Source organism: Momordica charantia, assembly GCF_013281855.1.
Source record: "Momordica charantia cultivar OHB3-1 chromosome 3 unlocalized genomic scaffold, Mcharantia_2.0 BLBB01000003.1, whole genome shotgun sequence".
Lineage (NCBI taxonomy): Eukaryota > Viridiplantae > Streptophyta > Magnoliopsida > Cucurbitales > Cucurbitaceae > Momordica > Momordica charantia.
The window spans coordinates 19,293,452-19,309,647 of record NW_028275161.1 but is presented as its reverse complement, the minus strand read 5'-3'; the positions used below and the strand labels follow the sequence as shown (position 1 = coordinate 19,309,647).

Genomic DNA, 16,196 nt, shown 5'->3' with positions numbered 1-16,196 from the left:
AAATTTGAATTCATTGATCCATTTTTTTCTTCATCAAAGTTTTAATTTTATGAAATAAAATCTAAAATTTTGAATAAATAATTATATTGACATCATCAAAGTTTTAATTTTATGAAATAAAATCTAAAATTTTGAATAAATAATTATATCGACATCTTCAATCCACATCTGTTGTAAAAGCTGTGGATCATTTTCTTTTAATTTTTTTAAGAAAAAGAATTATCCACAAATATGACTTCCAAAAATCACATTGGTAAATTTGTCTTTGTAACTGTCGCAAATTTGGTCGGATAAATTTTCCCACCAAATAGATGCAGTTGATGTTGATGAAGAAAGCATAGGAGAAGAGATTCCGCATGGCCACCAAAAGCGCTGGAGAGGACGTTCTCCAGAGGCTGCAGACTTTAGCAGAACATTTCCGCACCGGCAGTTCTTCTCAGTCCCTGCCGTCGCCGCCACCAACTCCGGCGGCAGTCCAATTTACCAACCGTGCAGCTGTTCTCATCTGCCTTTTTCTAGGCGACTACGGTGAGATCCGCGTCATTCTCACAAAGCGGGCCTCCACGCTTTCTTCCCACTCTGGTGAGTCTCGCTCCAAAACCCTAATTTCATCATTGTGGTATAAACCCTAATTCATCACTGTGCTATTGGAACCGCTTGGAGGGCAATTGGATAGGACTGCGATTAGATGATTGGTATTTGGCTGCAGGGGAAGTTGCACTCCCCGGCGGAAAGAGGGACCCCAGTGATGTCGATGATGTTGCCACAGCGTTGAGGGAGGCGGAGGAGGAAATTGGCTTAGCCCCTGCTCTTGTTGAAGTCGTCTCTGTTCTCGAACCATTTGTTAATAAGGTTTACATACTTTTTGTTTTTACTATTAAGCTTAGATTCTGTTGGTTCATGTAGGGAATTGACTGCACAATCTACTTTCTTTTGGTGTGTAAAGGAATATTAACTTGTTATTCATCAAACGTTGTTGGGATCAGAACGTTTTTGGTGTACTAACTTGCCGACTGATTTGCGGGAGTTTTAGGTTATCATACCAAGTCATAACCTATGGTATTCAGATTTCTCTTGTTCCTTTTCATAAGAGATATGTTCCAATCCACAACTATCTGTACTCTATCTAGTTTATTGATAGGATCACATTCCTTTCCAATATTCATTTAACCTTGTCTAGGGAACTTTTAGACTTTCCTGATTAGATAAAGCATTTGGTTGAGGCAAGACCATCGTTTTGATTCAAGGTATAGCTCTTTCGGTTTTATTTGAACCATAAATCGCTTGTCTGAGGTCTCTTGATCTGTAAGAGTATAAATTTTATGCCATCTTTTGCATCTTGTTGCTAATTCTGAACCTTTCTGTTCTTCATCGTCTACTGCAACCTATATATTAATTTTTCACCATGTAATTTATGATGAATGGTTCTCTCTGTGCAGAAGGGTATGACCGTAGTTCCTGTGCTTGGCCTGTTATCTAGCAAGAAGGCATTCAATCCAACTCCAAATACTGCTGAAGTAGATGCAATATTTGATGTTCCATTAGAAATGTTCCTCAAGGTTGATAAGTTCCTCATACTTTCTCTATGTTACTTTGATTAGATTAAATTAACAGAATGGTTGGTGATTCATTCTGCACTAATCTCACATTAAAGTTGCCACAGGATGAGAAGAGAAGAGCAGTGGAGAAAGAATGGATGGGATATAATTATCTGTTACATTTTTTTGACTATGAATATAAGAATGAAAAGTATGTGATCTGGGCTCTTACCGCTGGTATCTTGATCAAGGCAGCTTCAATTGTGTTTCAGCGGCTACCTGCGTTCCTGGAGCAGCAACCCAGATTCTGGAATGCTTCTGCTAATGGCAGCAAAACTTCAGACTCACAGCAGTGAAGTTATTTGTTATTTTGCTGCATTATTAACTTGTATGCTAACAATTGTTTATATCCTTTACCTTATTCCTACAGTCTCATTAATCATTATGTTGTTGCAAAGTTATAACGAATCTTGTGTTGTCTTAAAAAAGCGAATATATAATTGTAGCCCAAATATTACACCTTTTAGCAAGCAGGCCAATCTCTCTATTGGCAAATTGATTCAATTGATAGCCTTTTGTGTTCTTGCTTATTGGTTAACTGTTTACATTCTTATCAGGTAAGATTACCTCTAGGATGTAGTTTCTGAATCCTACCGCTTCTCTAGTAGTTATTGTTGGTTTACTAAAATTACATACTTTATTTTGGGAAGCACTGCAGAAACATATTGTTCAAGGCTGTGCATCTAGAGTTCTGAATCTTCTGATGTACTTCAGTTACCTTCTGATAGATCCTCTTTGCTTTCAGTCCCGTCAACTGCCATCACTCAATGCGATGAAGTTGACCCATGACACTTATGATGAGCTATCTCGCCCGCACAGTATTAAGCTCAGCTTTGCCTTTTTTACTCTCTAGCTCAATCAATGCCCAATCTAAGAATTTTTTAGTCTTATTACTGATTCTGGGAACTGCAAACTTGATCTGTAGTCCATAGATGCAATGGGACAAAATGGCTTTAAGGTGGAGGTCAGGTGCTTTCTAGGAAAAGGCATGGTTTGGTTTCTTCTTCCTTAACTGCAGTTGCAGAGAATGGAAGCAGCTTGGACATCAAGACCATAATGAATGTGAAATTTCTAAAACAGGTCAAGGTAAGGACTTGAAACTTCAACCTAAGATGTTTAATTTGTGATATATAATCCATATTGCAGTGTAATGTCTTTACTTGTGCTTTTAGGTACCGTTTACCTCCTTGACAATTTTAGATGGAGAATCTCTACTGGTTCAGTGCAATATGGTTCTTTGATGCTATACAGAGGCCTACCCTCCGTTTCGACTCTTGCATATGCTGTTACGATCTGCAGCGGGAACTTTTCTTGTCGCTTGACCTTTTATTCTTTAGAATAAAAATTTAATAGATTTGGTAGGTACAAAACAATACTATTTACAAAGACTCTTGGGATACCCATGTATGTGGTATTCCTTGTATATTTGTGGCAGAAATTGTTGTTCCTTCCACTTTATTAAAGGTTCTTTTCAAGATTACTCCAACAGTTAAATAATTTAATTTATAGTCTCCTCTCCTGAGGTAGTTTTTAGTTGGATAGGTTCCATTGCTTTCAAATTTGACCGTAATACTTGTTTAATTCATGCAGGATTTTTCAACAATTTAGGTAAGGGTTCTGATTAAGCAGGGCTTTGTTTCAATGATTTAGGCTGTGTTTGAGAAATCAATATCTAAGGGATACTTTAAAAATCAATTTAAAGTGATTTTATGGTGTGTTTGAGAGTGATTTTAGCATGACAAAACCACTTCCATTTCTATTGAATATGTTTGACAAATTAAAAGTCTAGTTTAGGAAACATAAAATCACTTAAATTGGTTTTTAAGGTATAACTTGGGTGGTGATTTTAGAAACTCAATTATTCTTAAATCTCTTTTTTCTAAATCATTACTTCTATCATCACTCTGAACACACTTTTAAGTTTTCTTAAAATCAATTTTTAATTTTTCAAACATGATCAATGTAAAATGGAGTGATTTTGACAATGACAAAAGTGATTTTGACCATGCCAAAATCACTCTTAAACACCTTAATTTATAAAAAAATCAAACTATCATGGGTGGTTAATTGGTCCAAAAGAGTTAGGATTAATTGAGAGGGAATGAATGGTTAATGGAGACAGAATGAATTCAAATCACATGATGGCCAACCTTAGGAGTTAATAATTCTTATGTGTTTCCGTACTTGAGATTAGTCACTTCCGGATGAATAAGAGTTCTCTTTCTCCTTTCTTGATTGAAAGAACCTTAATCGAATGGCCAAGCTAGAGGTGCACGCTAGCTGGTCCGGATACTCCCATATATCCTAAAAAATATTATGAAAAAACAAATTTTGTACCAACCAAGTGTGATTATGAACATACAGATTACTGCCATAATCTTTTAAATCATTCATCGTTTTAAACCTAGTTTCATAAAAAAAGATTTAATGATTCTTACCATAAAAAATATATAAATCAAAAGAATTAATAAATATATTATAAATGTTAGATAAAGCTGGAGCAAGATTAAGAAAAAAGATTCTCTATTGGAAAAAAATGTCATCTCACACTTCAAAAGTCAAAAAAGCATTTTTGTTAAATTACAAGTTTTCATCCTCAACCTTCTGAGAGTTGGGTCTAATAAATTTGTATTTTGTTTTTAGTTTTATATTTTTAAAATCATGTTTATTTGCTTCTAATTTGTTTGATATGTTTTCATTTTTTTAAATATAATTAAATTATTAGTCAAATTTGAAAAAAAAATGGTTTCTGATTTTTTTTTTTTTAAAGTTTTAAAGTTTTGATTAGATATGAAAATGTTTTTAAAAAGTAGATTGTAGGACAAAAAAATACCTATACTGAAAATAACGTTTTCTACCTTAATTTTCAAAAATAGAAAATAAAAAGAGAAAATAATTATCAAACTAAAGGCTGATGCTTAAAAAGTTCCGAAAGTTCAAAAATGTCTAACAAGTTGACCTTAGAAATTCATAAACTAAACTTGTAATTAAAAAAAAAATTTTAAATCTCATTTTAGTTTATGGATTAATTTCTTTTGTTGAAGCGTAAATTGGAGGTCAATCGAACTAGATAGTTCGAAATTCACCCGATGGGTAATGAACAAGACAAGGGTGAGAATATCTATATTTTGTTATCAATTTTGTAACAATTAGATATTTTAAAGTTACAAGCGATTAATTAAGACTAAGTGTTGAGTCGAAGCAAGTAACAAATGAGGAAATTAAAAAAAAAAAAAAAACCTCAAGAATCAAAATTCTGAGTTATCAATGATATTGTCTTTTGAAAAGGCAAAATTGTTATTTCCTAAAAGTTGAAAAACAAAAATAGGTATATTTTAAACCTTTAAAAAGTTTTAGATTATTATTATTATTATACTATTATTTTTGTTAAAGCATGCCTTTTGAATAAAATAATCAGAGAATTGAACGAGTATGTTTGTTGAGGAAGCCGCCAACAAAACCGCCGATGGTGCGTAACACAACACAATCCAATCCAATGAATCTCATCTCCAAGCTGAAGGCCGGCGCCGGCCGGCGCCGTCGATAATATATATTTTTTATTTTCTCACGCTGTATATTTTTTGGAGGCTTTTTCTTAACGAATTAAAAGGAAAAGACAACCTTATCCTCCCCGTCTGTTTCTCTCTCTACATCTCACGGAAACAAAAACGTGCTGCTTTGTAATCGTCTCCATACAACGTTATGCATGCAACATAGCTACCCATTTTTCTTGCTTATGAAATTATGGACCCATTTAATAACTTTTTATCTTTCTTCCTTTTTGTTTCTAATTCTTTTTAGAAATATAAAGACTAGTTTGGTAATGTTTATATTTCTTATTCCTGTTTCTCATTTTTAGTAAAGAAAAATAGAACTACATGACTTAACGTCCATTCAAAATGATCCAACAATATTTATCTTTATATTTTGTAAAAAACTAAGACGTAAATAAGAAACAACATAGTTTGTTTCTAAAATTTTTATACAATTTTAATAATGATTTCATGAGAAATAAAAAACATAATTAGTTGCAAAATGTTTAGGATTCATAATAAAATAGAAAATGAGAACAAGAAATGAGAACGTTACCAAATGGATACTAAGTGTTTCGTGACTCTCTATGTTTCTCTTTTCTTATTTTTAAGAAAGTTTTCCATTATTTTTAAAATGTGTTTCCAAAATTTTGTAACATAAAATAAATTTCTTGGGTTCCTATTTTCATTTTTTTTTCAAAAAAAAACATAAAATATGAGCATTATTGTATCATGAAAAAAATTTTAAAATGTCGGAAGTAACTTTTTTCTGACAAAATAAATGCGTCGGGGAAAAACGTTGAGTAACGTGCGTCGAAGAAGGTCACTCCTAAATTTTTTTCAAAAAAGATCGGAAACGTTAAGTTTTCCGACTTTTTGAAAAGGTCATTTTTCTATTCAAAAGGTCGGGTAAACTTAACTTGAAAGGTCAAGAAAAGTCACTTTTCTCGACCTTTTAGAAAAAAGTCGGTAAAATTGACTTTTTCTAATATTTTTCTAAAACGAGTTAGGATATTTTTTTTTTCATTTTCATCCCTGTTAATTTGAATCACAAGACCTAATTTAGGTATTTCAATTCACATTAAATTTATGTATCAAAATATCAAATAAGATGATATTTATATTAAACAAAAATAATCTTCTTGCACAAAAGTTATAAATATTACAAAAGTTACCAAAGTTACAAAATAAATGTGTCGTGTTCTTTCCTTTATGAAATATACTCCACCTAAAAAAAGATAAGAGTAGCCAAGGTAGAAGATCTTGAAAGGAAAAAAAAAACATTTTTTTTAATGAAATATACTCTACCTGAAAAAGCTTAAGAGTAGCCAAGCTAGAAGATCCTATAAAAAGCAATATCATTTTTTTTTATGAAATCTACTCTACCTTAAAAGATATTTGAAGATTTAAAAAACCTAGATTCTTTTTGGCATTATTTTAAATCATTATTCTTCAAGATTTAGAGAAGTGTTGATCAGAAATATTAACTTTTTCCCGATCTTTTTTAGAAGCCACCAACGTCGTTTTTCTAAAAATATTAGGAGAAGTGCTTTTTTCCTTACATTATGGATTTCGTTGAGAAAAAGAACTTATCTCGACGACTTTTCGAACATTAGCAAAAACAACGTCGGAAAAACTATAAATTCTTATAGTGATTATTGACTTATAAAATACATAATAAATAATAAATATTTAAAATATTAATTAAACAATTAAATTTTATATAAAAATTAACTTTTTATTTTAAGATTTTAGATAACGAGAAAAAAAAATATTACCAAACAAAGTCACTCCTGAAAAAATACTCGACAGTGTCTCAAGAGTACAGACAACCTATCCCCCACTTAATGCATTTTGATAATTTTCCTAACATTAACAAACAACAGTATCGAATAGAGATATATATGGTGGCCCATAGCCATAGTATTAGAATTCAACCTTTACTTAAAAAAGAAAAAAAAGGAAAGAAAGTTTCATGTCTTATTTATTTTACTGTACTAAACCATGCTCGATTGACACTCACACAAACCACGCTTAACTTTCCACTTGATTAATATAGACTTTCAATTTTGTTCTTTTTAATTGAGTTAGTAATTATTTGAAATTTGAAATTTTGTCTTTTATTAATTTATTTCAATTAAATTTTCATTGGCACAAAATATTAAAATATTATATAAGTTAATCCGATAAATTATAGTAGATATATACCATCCACTGGTCCCATGCGAGATGGTGCAGTGACAAGGACACACGTCTTGTAATATCACTTATGAAATCATTAAAAAGATTTAATTGATTGAAATTTCCTACCTAAATATTATTTGAATAAACTTTTGTAATAAAAAGGATTTATTACGTTTTATTGTCATAATTAAATGCATATTCGGATTCAAACCCTATATATATAGGGCATTTTCCATTTTTAATAGATCCATTTACAAATAATTCGATACTGATAAAATTATCAAAGATTTACGCTCTTGAGGTCTTGTGTTCGAACCCAATTATAGAGATCGACTAGTATTTCTAGAAAAACAAATGATATATACCACTCATTTATTAAACAAAAATTTATGCATATCCTGCTTACTTGAAGTTGCTTTTTGTTAATACAAAATTAACAAGTTACAAAAATTACTATATTTATTTATGAAAAAGGCTTAATTGAAAAAGATTCGATACAATATCAAAACGAACCTAACTCAATAATAATTGATATATATCTCCAATAAAAAAATGGATCCCACCATCCCATCACACAATGTACTAAAAAAAATTCTGTAGGTAAAAGAATTGAAATTTTATATATTTAGGCATTAATACATATAAAAAGAGAAGCGAAACCCTGAAGACGTTACCTCTTCCCGCAAATTCTCTCTTCAACTATATCCCGCTTTCCGAGAAAATTTCCATTTTCCGGGAAGATTTACAGCGAGAGAGAAAAAAAAAAGGCATGGCCAAGCTGGGATTCTTCGTCGTCGTCTTGCTGCTACTTCTTCCAGCTTCAACGCTGGAGGCTCGTAATTTTATTGGTCCAAAAAAATCAGAAGAAGATAACGCCGCAAAGTTGTTAAGCCCAGCATTAGTGGCCAGAATCGCCAGGGAAATCTTCAGACCCATTAAGAAACCCGACACCCACTTCCCCATCCGGGTCAACCCGAGTTCGAAGCCGACGGAAGCAAACCCATCACTGACCCGAATCGTCAGGGAAGTATCTCGACTGGGCAATGAATATGCCAAGAAGAACCCCACCTACTACCCGACCCGATTAAGTCCCGGCGGCCCCGACCCGCACCACCATTAGGATCCGAACCGGGGGGTGGTTAATTTTGCTACTGATCGGAAAAGCTCGTATTTCCGGCCGGTGGTGGAAGAAGAAGCAGCCCCCCAAGCCCCAGAAACACTTCATCGGAATTAATGGGCATTTCGAGAAGATTGAAGAGAGAAGAAATGCCGATGATGACCCCCATGAACTTCATTGCCCAATTCTTCACTCATCTGATCAGTCCAAAAATGTCAAATTTAATGTTGTATTCAAGATCTGTGGAGAGCAGCAGGAGCTGAAAATCGCCTCTCTGACCATATAATATTAAAAAGCTATCTGAAAAAAAAGAGGTGATTTTATTTAATCTCTATGAATAAAAGCCTCTCTGCTATATGTGTTTCTCGTTTGGGTTTTTATTTGGATTTCAGTTTTTCTCCAAAACTGAAACTCTATTACTGATTTTCTTCTCCTTCTCTTCGCCAAATAAATTGGTGTGGTGTGCGGGCGTTGTTTTTCTTCCTTTTGCCAAATAAATGTAATAACGTATTTTGGAATATTCATATTTTTTTTAGAAGGAGAGTATTCATATATAGCTTAACGATAATTAACATATATCTGTAATCAAGAGGTTATGAGTTAGATCTCTCATCCTCACATGTTCTAAAAAATATGTATATATATTGAACATAGTTAATTTGTATATGCCAAAATGATATTAGTTTAATGGTAATGTATACCTATCTCTAACTAAGAAAAGAAAAAAATAATAATAATAAATAATTTGTAGGATTCGATATGTTTTATTGAAAAGTGGGTAAAAAGGAACCTAAAAGGGAGCACGAAGGAAGAGAATTTAATGAAAAAGGAAGAAGGAAACAAACCATTTCCATTGCTAGATATAGATTCAAACAATATTTAGAAATTATGAAAAAGAAAATGCGATTACCTCAGGAAATTTTGGAAGGGAGCAATATAATGTGTTGGATCAATTAGTTTGGAAAGAGTTGTGAAGGTGGAGATGATAAGATAAAGAGCACTTGAAAGAATTTAATGGTGAATTTTTAATGCCTAATTAATTTTGAAGTGGGTTGCCTTTTTCATTACACGAATCGCCTCAATTATCTACCTTGGATTAATTTATAAGAGATGGGGAGGGTACGAGATTTATACATAATTATCTAATATGCACATAATCCTAAAAATATATTGGAAATAAATTAAAGTTTCACCAACCCATGTGCAATATTTTACCCTAAAGATTTATGTTGAAAGTTATTTAACAGGGACGTTACCAACCAATGTGCTATAATTCAAAATTAATTAAAAAGTGTTAAAAAAAAATTTCTTGAAGTGGTTCATCTGATGAATGGCGTGGCTGTCAACGTCTGAAATTAAATTTGTTGAGTTATCGACGAAGCTAAGGAGATTGCAGATCCATCTAAAATTTATTCCATCCTACATATTGGTAGAGAACAAATTTGTTAGCTCACTCAATTGTAAGGTCGTGTGGTTGGAGAGAACAACTTTACTCTTCCTCGTTTGTTTCTGGTTAGTTTTAACCAAGTTTTTTTTTTCAAAAAAATATATTACCTTAAGAAAACCATCTAATGTGGGTGTTTGTTTATCCCATATTATATAATTAGCTCCATGATATCTTGCATCATTTCATTTCATTGAATATGTGCAAGTGCAACCATTTCTATTTAATTATTTAAGTCAAAGCTCAAACAAAAATGGGGGCAGTTTAGCACTTTTGAAGATTTAAGTAATTAATTAAACTATTCTAGCACTTTACCTCCTTTCGAATTTGATATAATATACATAATATATATACCGAGGTTTCTTCTAATTCTCCTATTTTTTTTCTCCCTTTTTGGTATTTATAATAAAATAAGTATGTGTGGATTATTCCATGTAAAATGAGTATTCAAACTAAACTTAAATATACAAATTTCCTCTCATATTCAACATGCCTATTTTTATAAAAAAAAAATAAATTACAAATTTAGTCTCTAAACTTTCACGTACATGTCTAATAACCTTTTAAGTTTTAAAAATTGTCTGATAAGTTTATGAACTTTTAATTTTGTGTCTAATGAGTTCTTGAATTTTTAATGTTATGTCGTCCAATAATCATTGACTTATTCAACGTAATATTTTTTTAAAATTCCTGGATCTACCCAACATCAAATTCAAATTTAACAATTCAGTTAGACACATAATTTAGTTGTATGTCTAATAAATTTGTTAATTCTATAGAAAATGTCGAATAGATTAGGGACCTATTAGATAAAAATTGAAAGCTTTCAAAGTTCACTGGAATATTGGTTGGTTATAAGGAAGCTTTGATAAATGTTTTTTTTAGTTAAACATTTAATGCATTAAAATATAATGCCTCCTGTGTTTTAATTTAATAAATTAGATATATCTTCACAAAAATTAAAAAATCACTCATTTAACATAAGGCACCAGATTTCATGATAACCTGATCATTAGATATAAAATGGGATTAATCTTACCATGTTTTCATAATTAGGTATCTCACTAAAAATGATAATGGCTGATTACTTTTTAGCTTATAATTCTTTTAGTGTTTGGTAGGAATATATATATACGTACCGCCCAGTCTAAAAAATGTAAAAGTTTTATGTATAATGGTGCAGTTGTTTTTTCATATCCAGAAGTACGGAAAAGTGTTTGAGAGTGCTCAAGTTAGCGAAGGCTCGCATGCAATAAATTAAAGTCAACTTGTGAAGAATGGAAGAGGCCGGTGGGTGCCACGTGCCAATAGAAAAGCGTATAAGTTGACGTGGAATTTCTCAGTTTTGTCGATAGAAAAAGAAAACGAAAATATTTTAGAAAAAAGTAATTATCAGTTTTGTCTTGTACGGTATTGTATATATATTTCCCATTTGGTTGTAATGTAACAGAGACCAGTTTTATTCAGGTTATATGGGGTCTAGTGAAGAATTGATGGTTAAAAATGGGCGTCAAAAAGCTGTGGCCATCAATGGAAATGGAGCAAAGTGCTGCTGAATCTTAAGGTTATCGCGTTTGATCACCACCATCCACCGACATTAACCAATCCACACAACGGCACAGATTGCAGACAATGTACAATCGAGGATTTAGGTGGCATGCCATGGAGCTGCCAACTCTACAATATAATATATGCCCATTTAAAATTTTGGTCTTACTTTAAATGATACTTTTGATTTATTTATTTTTATTTTTATTAAAGGTTATAATTTTTTTTAAAATACATATTAAGTTAATGTGATGTAGTAAAATTTCTCTTTAAAATATTATATAAATATTTTAGAATACAAAATAATTCAATTTTTTTTAAATCTTTTTCATTTTTTTCAGTATTTCAAAAACCATGTTTTAAAAAGTGAAAAGTAAAAAAGGCCAAAAAAAAAAAAAATAATAATAATAGTAATAATAAATAATAAATAATGGTTGGGCCGATCTGGGTTGGCTCAAAGCCTCATTGACGGGTCCAATACCTTGAATAGAGTTCTGATGAACGAAACCTTGGATTAGATTGTGCCTGATGGTTGAATCAAATTTATTATTATTATTGTGAGGGAATTACAAAAATAACTCAAAAGAAATATGTATTTTTATATAGTATTAGGTTTAAAATTTTATAAAAATGGCATAATTTGTAAACTTATACAATAATATATGACCAACTAAAAACTACTTTTTGTGATATTTTTGAAAGAAAAATCAAAATGTAACGATATTTTACTGACACATATTTATTTTATGTCATTTAATATAATTTCTCTAATAGTAAATTAATTAATACGGGGTAGAGATTTGAACCTCTAATATAAAAAAATAGATTTAAGTTATGTTCATGTTGGCAATATTTTTTTCTATGATCGTATAAATAAGGATTGCTTTACGACCATTAACAAGCTTAGACATAAATTTTTTATTTGTTATAATATGATTGTTACTTAGTAAGGATAATATTAAAAAGTACTCAGTAATTTTTTTGGAAAAATTAAAAATAATAAGCTAATGGTTTAATTATAATTGATTATTCGAAACTTTACAAATAAATTAATATTCTGCTCTTTCCTTTTATTATTATTATTTTCATATTAGAATGGTAGTTGAAGTTGTTATAAGGGAGAAAATCAGTCTACGGAGTATCCGATATTAAGAGAACCCAGAAATTTGACACCATCAGGTCGACCTCGCCAGACATGTTATCGATATCAATGTAGGATTTACTAACCATATGACTCAGTACCACGCCATTGTCAAAATTGAAGGGTAGAATCTTGGTCTTATTGTCCAACTGATTCCCCTCTAATTCACTAGCATGATAATAATTCTATATGTTTGAATCCCTTATGAGATATTAATAGTAATACATTTTCGATATCTTCATTACTAATTTAGATATAAGAGTATTCACATCTGTATTACAGGACACTCATCTCGCGAAAAAGATAAGTCATTTGACACCGCCATCAATTATAAATTTTGTCATTAGTAAAGTAGTGGATGGAAGAAAATAATGTTAAATTCTCAGTATATCCATTCACCAAAACAACATTATCAACTCCATCCATTTCCTTTTAAGATTGAAAGCAACACAATTTAGAATATTGCAATGCGACAGCCGCAGTATCTATAACACTACAACTTTACTACATTACATTAAACTCAATAACACTGAGCTTATCCATTTTAATAATTAAAGAACCAGAATTAATTCACAGGTCGGCAACATTTATCTTATCCAATTCAAAAATTAAAGAAAAATATATTCGTTAAACTATGATTAAACTACCAGAGTCCACGTAGCTTTGTTAATTAACTGGCTGATCCTTATTAATTATATAAAAGTTTTCATCTTTTGGTGAGGGCAAAAGGGTGCTGCTGAAAGCTCAAAACTTATCCGAAAATGGGCAGATTTCAATTTTTGATTGGTATGACAAAATGTTAAAAATATTTTTTCAAAACTTAATATATCCATTTAAATCTTTAAACTTAATTTGTATTAGAATAAAAGATTGAGAAATTTCATTCTACAACATAAATTTAATATGTATTTTTTTAAAAAGTGACTTCTCAGAGTTTAATTTGGATTATATTATACTTGTAAAATTTCAAATTAATTTCTAATAAAGTTTTAAAATACCATATTTTGGGTTATGCTAGTATTATTCAATGCTACCAGTCCACAACAGACTTGATCTTCTCTTGATCCATGTGAATCACACCCTTGGTGATCTAATGGTAAAAAAATAGTACTTTTGTCTGAACACCGTTTCACGTACAGCTTCTTTTCTTGCTACACCCGGAACACTGTACACAGGGTTCCATTTTACCAATAAAAAAAGATTATTTGTTACATTGTTAATGTCCCTCAATTTAATAATACACTTTTTAAAATCGATCTCGTGTTAAGTTTTGAACACCAATTTAAATGAAAAAATAGAAAGTTTCTAATTTGTTCTCCTTTTTCGTGGTATTATACACTGCTATGTTAGTACACATTTACATACTTATCCTTATTCCATTAAATTGCATATTAAATTCAGGTACTTTAGTCTATATTTTTTTAAATTCCATTATTATCTCTAACTTTCTATTTAAAATTTATTAGACATATTTTTTTGGGGCAACTTGAGATATGACAAAAAAAGTTAGGAAAAATAAGCAGAATAGCGGTTTTTCAAATATAGCATTTTTTTTTTTTGCAAAAAAACAGATACCCCCGTTCTAAATTACAAATATACCCTGCAGGCTCGAACCAACAATAAATTACTTCTGATTGACTTCTGATATACTAATGATTGACGGATATACTCCTGATATATATATGATATATGTTTGATATACAAATGGTATGAAATTGATTTACTTCTGATATAACTATGATATCTATTACTATAGGTGACATAGAATTGATTAACTTCTGATATATTATTGATTTACTTATGATATAACTACGATTGACAGATATACTCTTGATATAACTATGATTGACAGATATACTCTTCGTATATATGTGATATATGTTTCATATATATTTGATATGAAATTGATTTACTTCTGATATACTATGATATATACTACTATAGGTGATATAGAACTGATTGACTTTTGATATACTATTAATTTACTTATGATATAACTATGATTGACAGATATACTCCTCATATATGTGTGATATATGTTTGATATACATATGATATGAAATTGATTTACTTCTAATATAACTATGATATGCACTACTATAGATGATATAGAACTGATTTACTTCTTATATATTATTGATTTACTTCTGATATAACTATGATTATATATGTGATATATGTTTGATATACATATGATATGAAATTGGTTTACTTCTTATATAACTATGATATCTACCAATTATTTCGAACATATTACCTCTAATATATGTTTTATGATATACTACTAATATATGAAATAATTTTTTTTCAGATAAAAGCAATGGTACAAACACGAAAAATGAAATAAAAAACATCGTCGAAAATGTTGATGTCGTTCGTCCCAAAAGACAATATAAACCAACGCCAAAAGTATTGTCTATGGAAAAACGGAAAGCTTCAAAGATAGTATCTCCGAAAACACGACAATCACCAAGAACGAAGATTGATGTCCCAAGCTTTTACCTAAAGATTATACAAGAATTAAACTTACACTTTTCTAGACTGTTGGAACTTATGCTTTGGAACTTTTGCTTCTTCTTTTATAGAATTTTAAGAATGACATTGTTAGTCTACTTTTGGTTTATGCTATTGTTTCGTTTTGATGTTTAAACTTTTAAGTTTTTGGTCGAAGGACTTTGCTGCTGATTTGATGTTGATGTTGATGTTGATACCCAAGAATGATATTTAAACCTTTTAAGAATGACATTGTTGATGCTTTCATTTTGATCTTTAAAACTTTAAATAAAACTTAATTGTACTATTGATATATGTACGATGTATATTTGATATATCACTGATATATTATTGATATACAGAAAAACCCTAAGTTTCTATTTACCTCTAATTTCTAATTGATTTCTCATTCATAGTAATTTCGAAAATCACCATTAACGTTCACATTCACGTTCCTTTCAAGTTTTCTTTCTCATTTTCAGTAAGTATCAAATTTTTTTTCTCATTTTCTATGCATGCCAATACCTACTAATTTCTAATTGATCAAAAAATACAAGATAGAGGGTTAAAAGCAGGTAAAATAGTGATTTACTATTATACAACTGATATAGAACTAATTGACTTTTGATATACTATATTGATTTACTTCTGATATACTAATGTTGTCAATATACTCCTGATATATACGTGATATATAATAACGAAGCGATAACTGAAAAGGATAATTTGGGAATACTGAAAATTTTAAAATCAGGATTTAAAAAAAAATGTTATACGTTAAAAAAGGCATGCTATTTAATTTTTTTCAATCATTAAAAAATGTGAATCACTAGTCTTTGACAATAAAATAAAATATAACTCCATAGAGCTTATCTTTAACACATGGAAAGAACTTTGCTAAATTGCTACATTAAGTCGACTTCTTTTAAAGTAAAGATCTATAATAATTAAGTTGTGTAATCGAAATATAAGAACAAAAGATCAACTTTAAAAAGCATAAACGTCAGATATTGAAAGTAGAATTTAAATATAATGTTGGCACTAAAAATAATAATTTAGCCTTAAAATTATCAAGTGGAAAGTCATCCAAGTTGCCGACTATTTTTTTCTTTTCTAGATAAAATTTGCGAAACTCAGC

The 16,196-nt window shown here is 30.3% G+C and overlaps 1 protein-coding gene across 4 annotated transcripts; it reads left to right on the top strand.

The window, feature by feature from the left end:
* Nucleotides 1-275: 275 nt before the first annotated feature.
* Nucleotides 276-3,078, top strand: LOC111010864 (nudix hydrolase 11). 4 transcript variants are annotated; one of them, XM_088122093.1, is made up of 7 exons: nucleotides 276-582; nucleotides 710-852; nucleotides 1,440-1,559; nucleotides 1,664-1,926; nucleotides 2,344-2,416; nucleotides 2,524-2,684; nucleotides 2,771-3,078. In XM_088122093.1, exons 1-4 carry the CDS (start codon nucleotides 357-359, stop codon nucleotides 1,892-1,894), a joined length of 720 nt encoding a protein of 239 aa, XP_087978219.1. In that variant the 5' UTR covers nucleotides 276-356; the 3' UTR covers nucleotides 1,895-1,926; nucleotides 2,344-2,416; nucleotides 2,524-2,684; nucleotides 2,771-3,078. The 4 variants fall into 4 exon arrangements, with proteins under 4 accessions (XP_087978219.1, XP_087978218.1, XP_087978217.1 ...); XM_088122092.1 differs by having other exon boundaries at nucleotides 2,344-2,684; XM_088122091.1 differs by having other exon boundaries at nucleotides 278-582; nucleotides 1,664-2,416.
* Nucleotides 3,079-16,196: the final 13,118 nt, after the last annotated feature.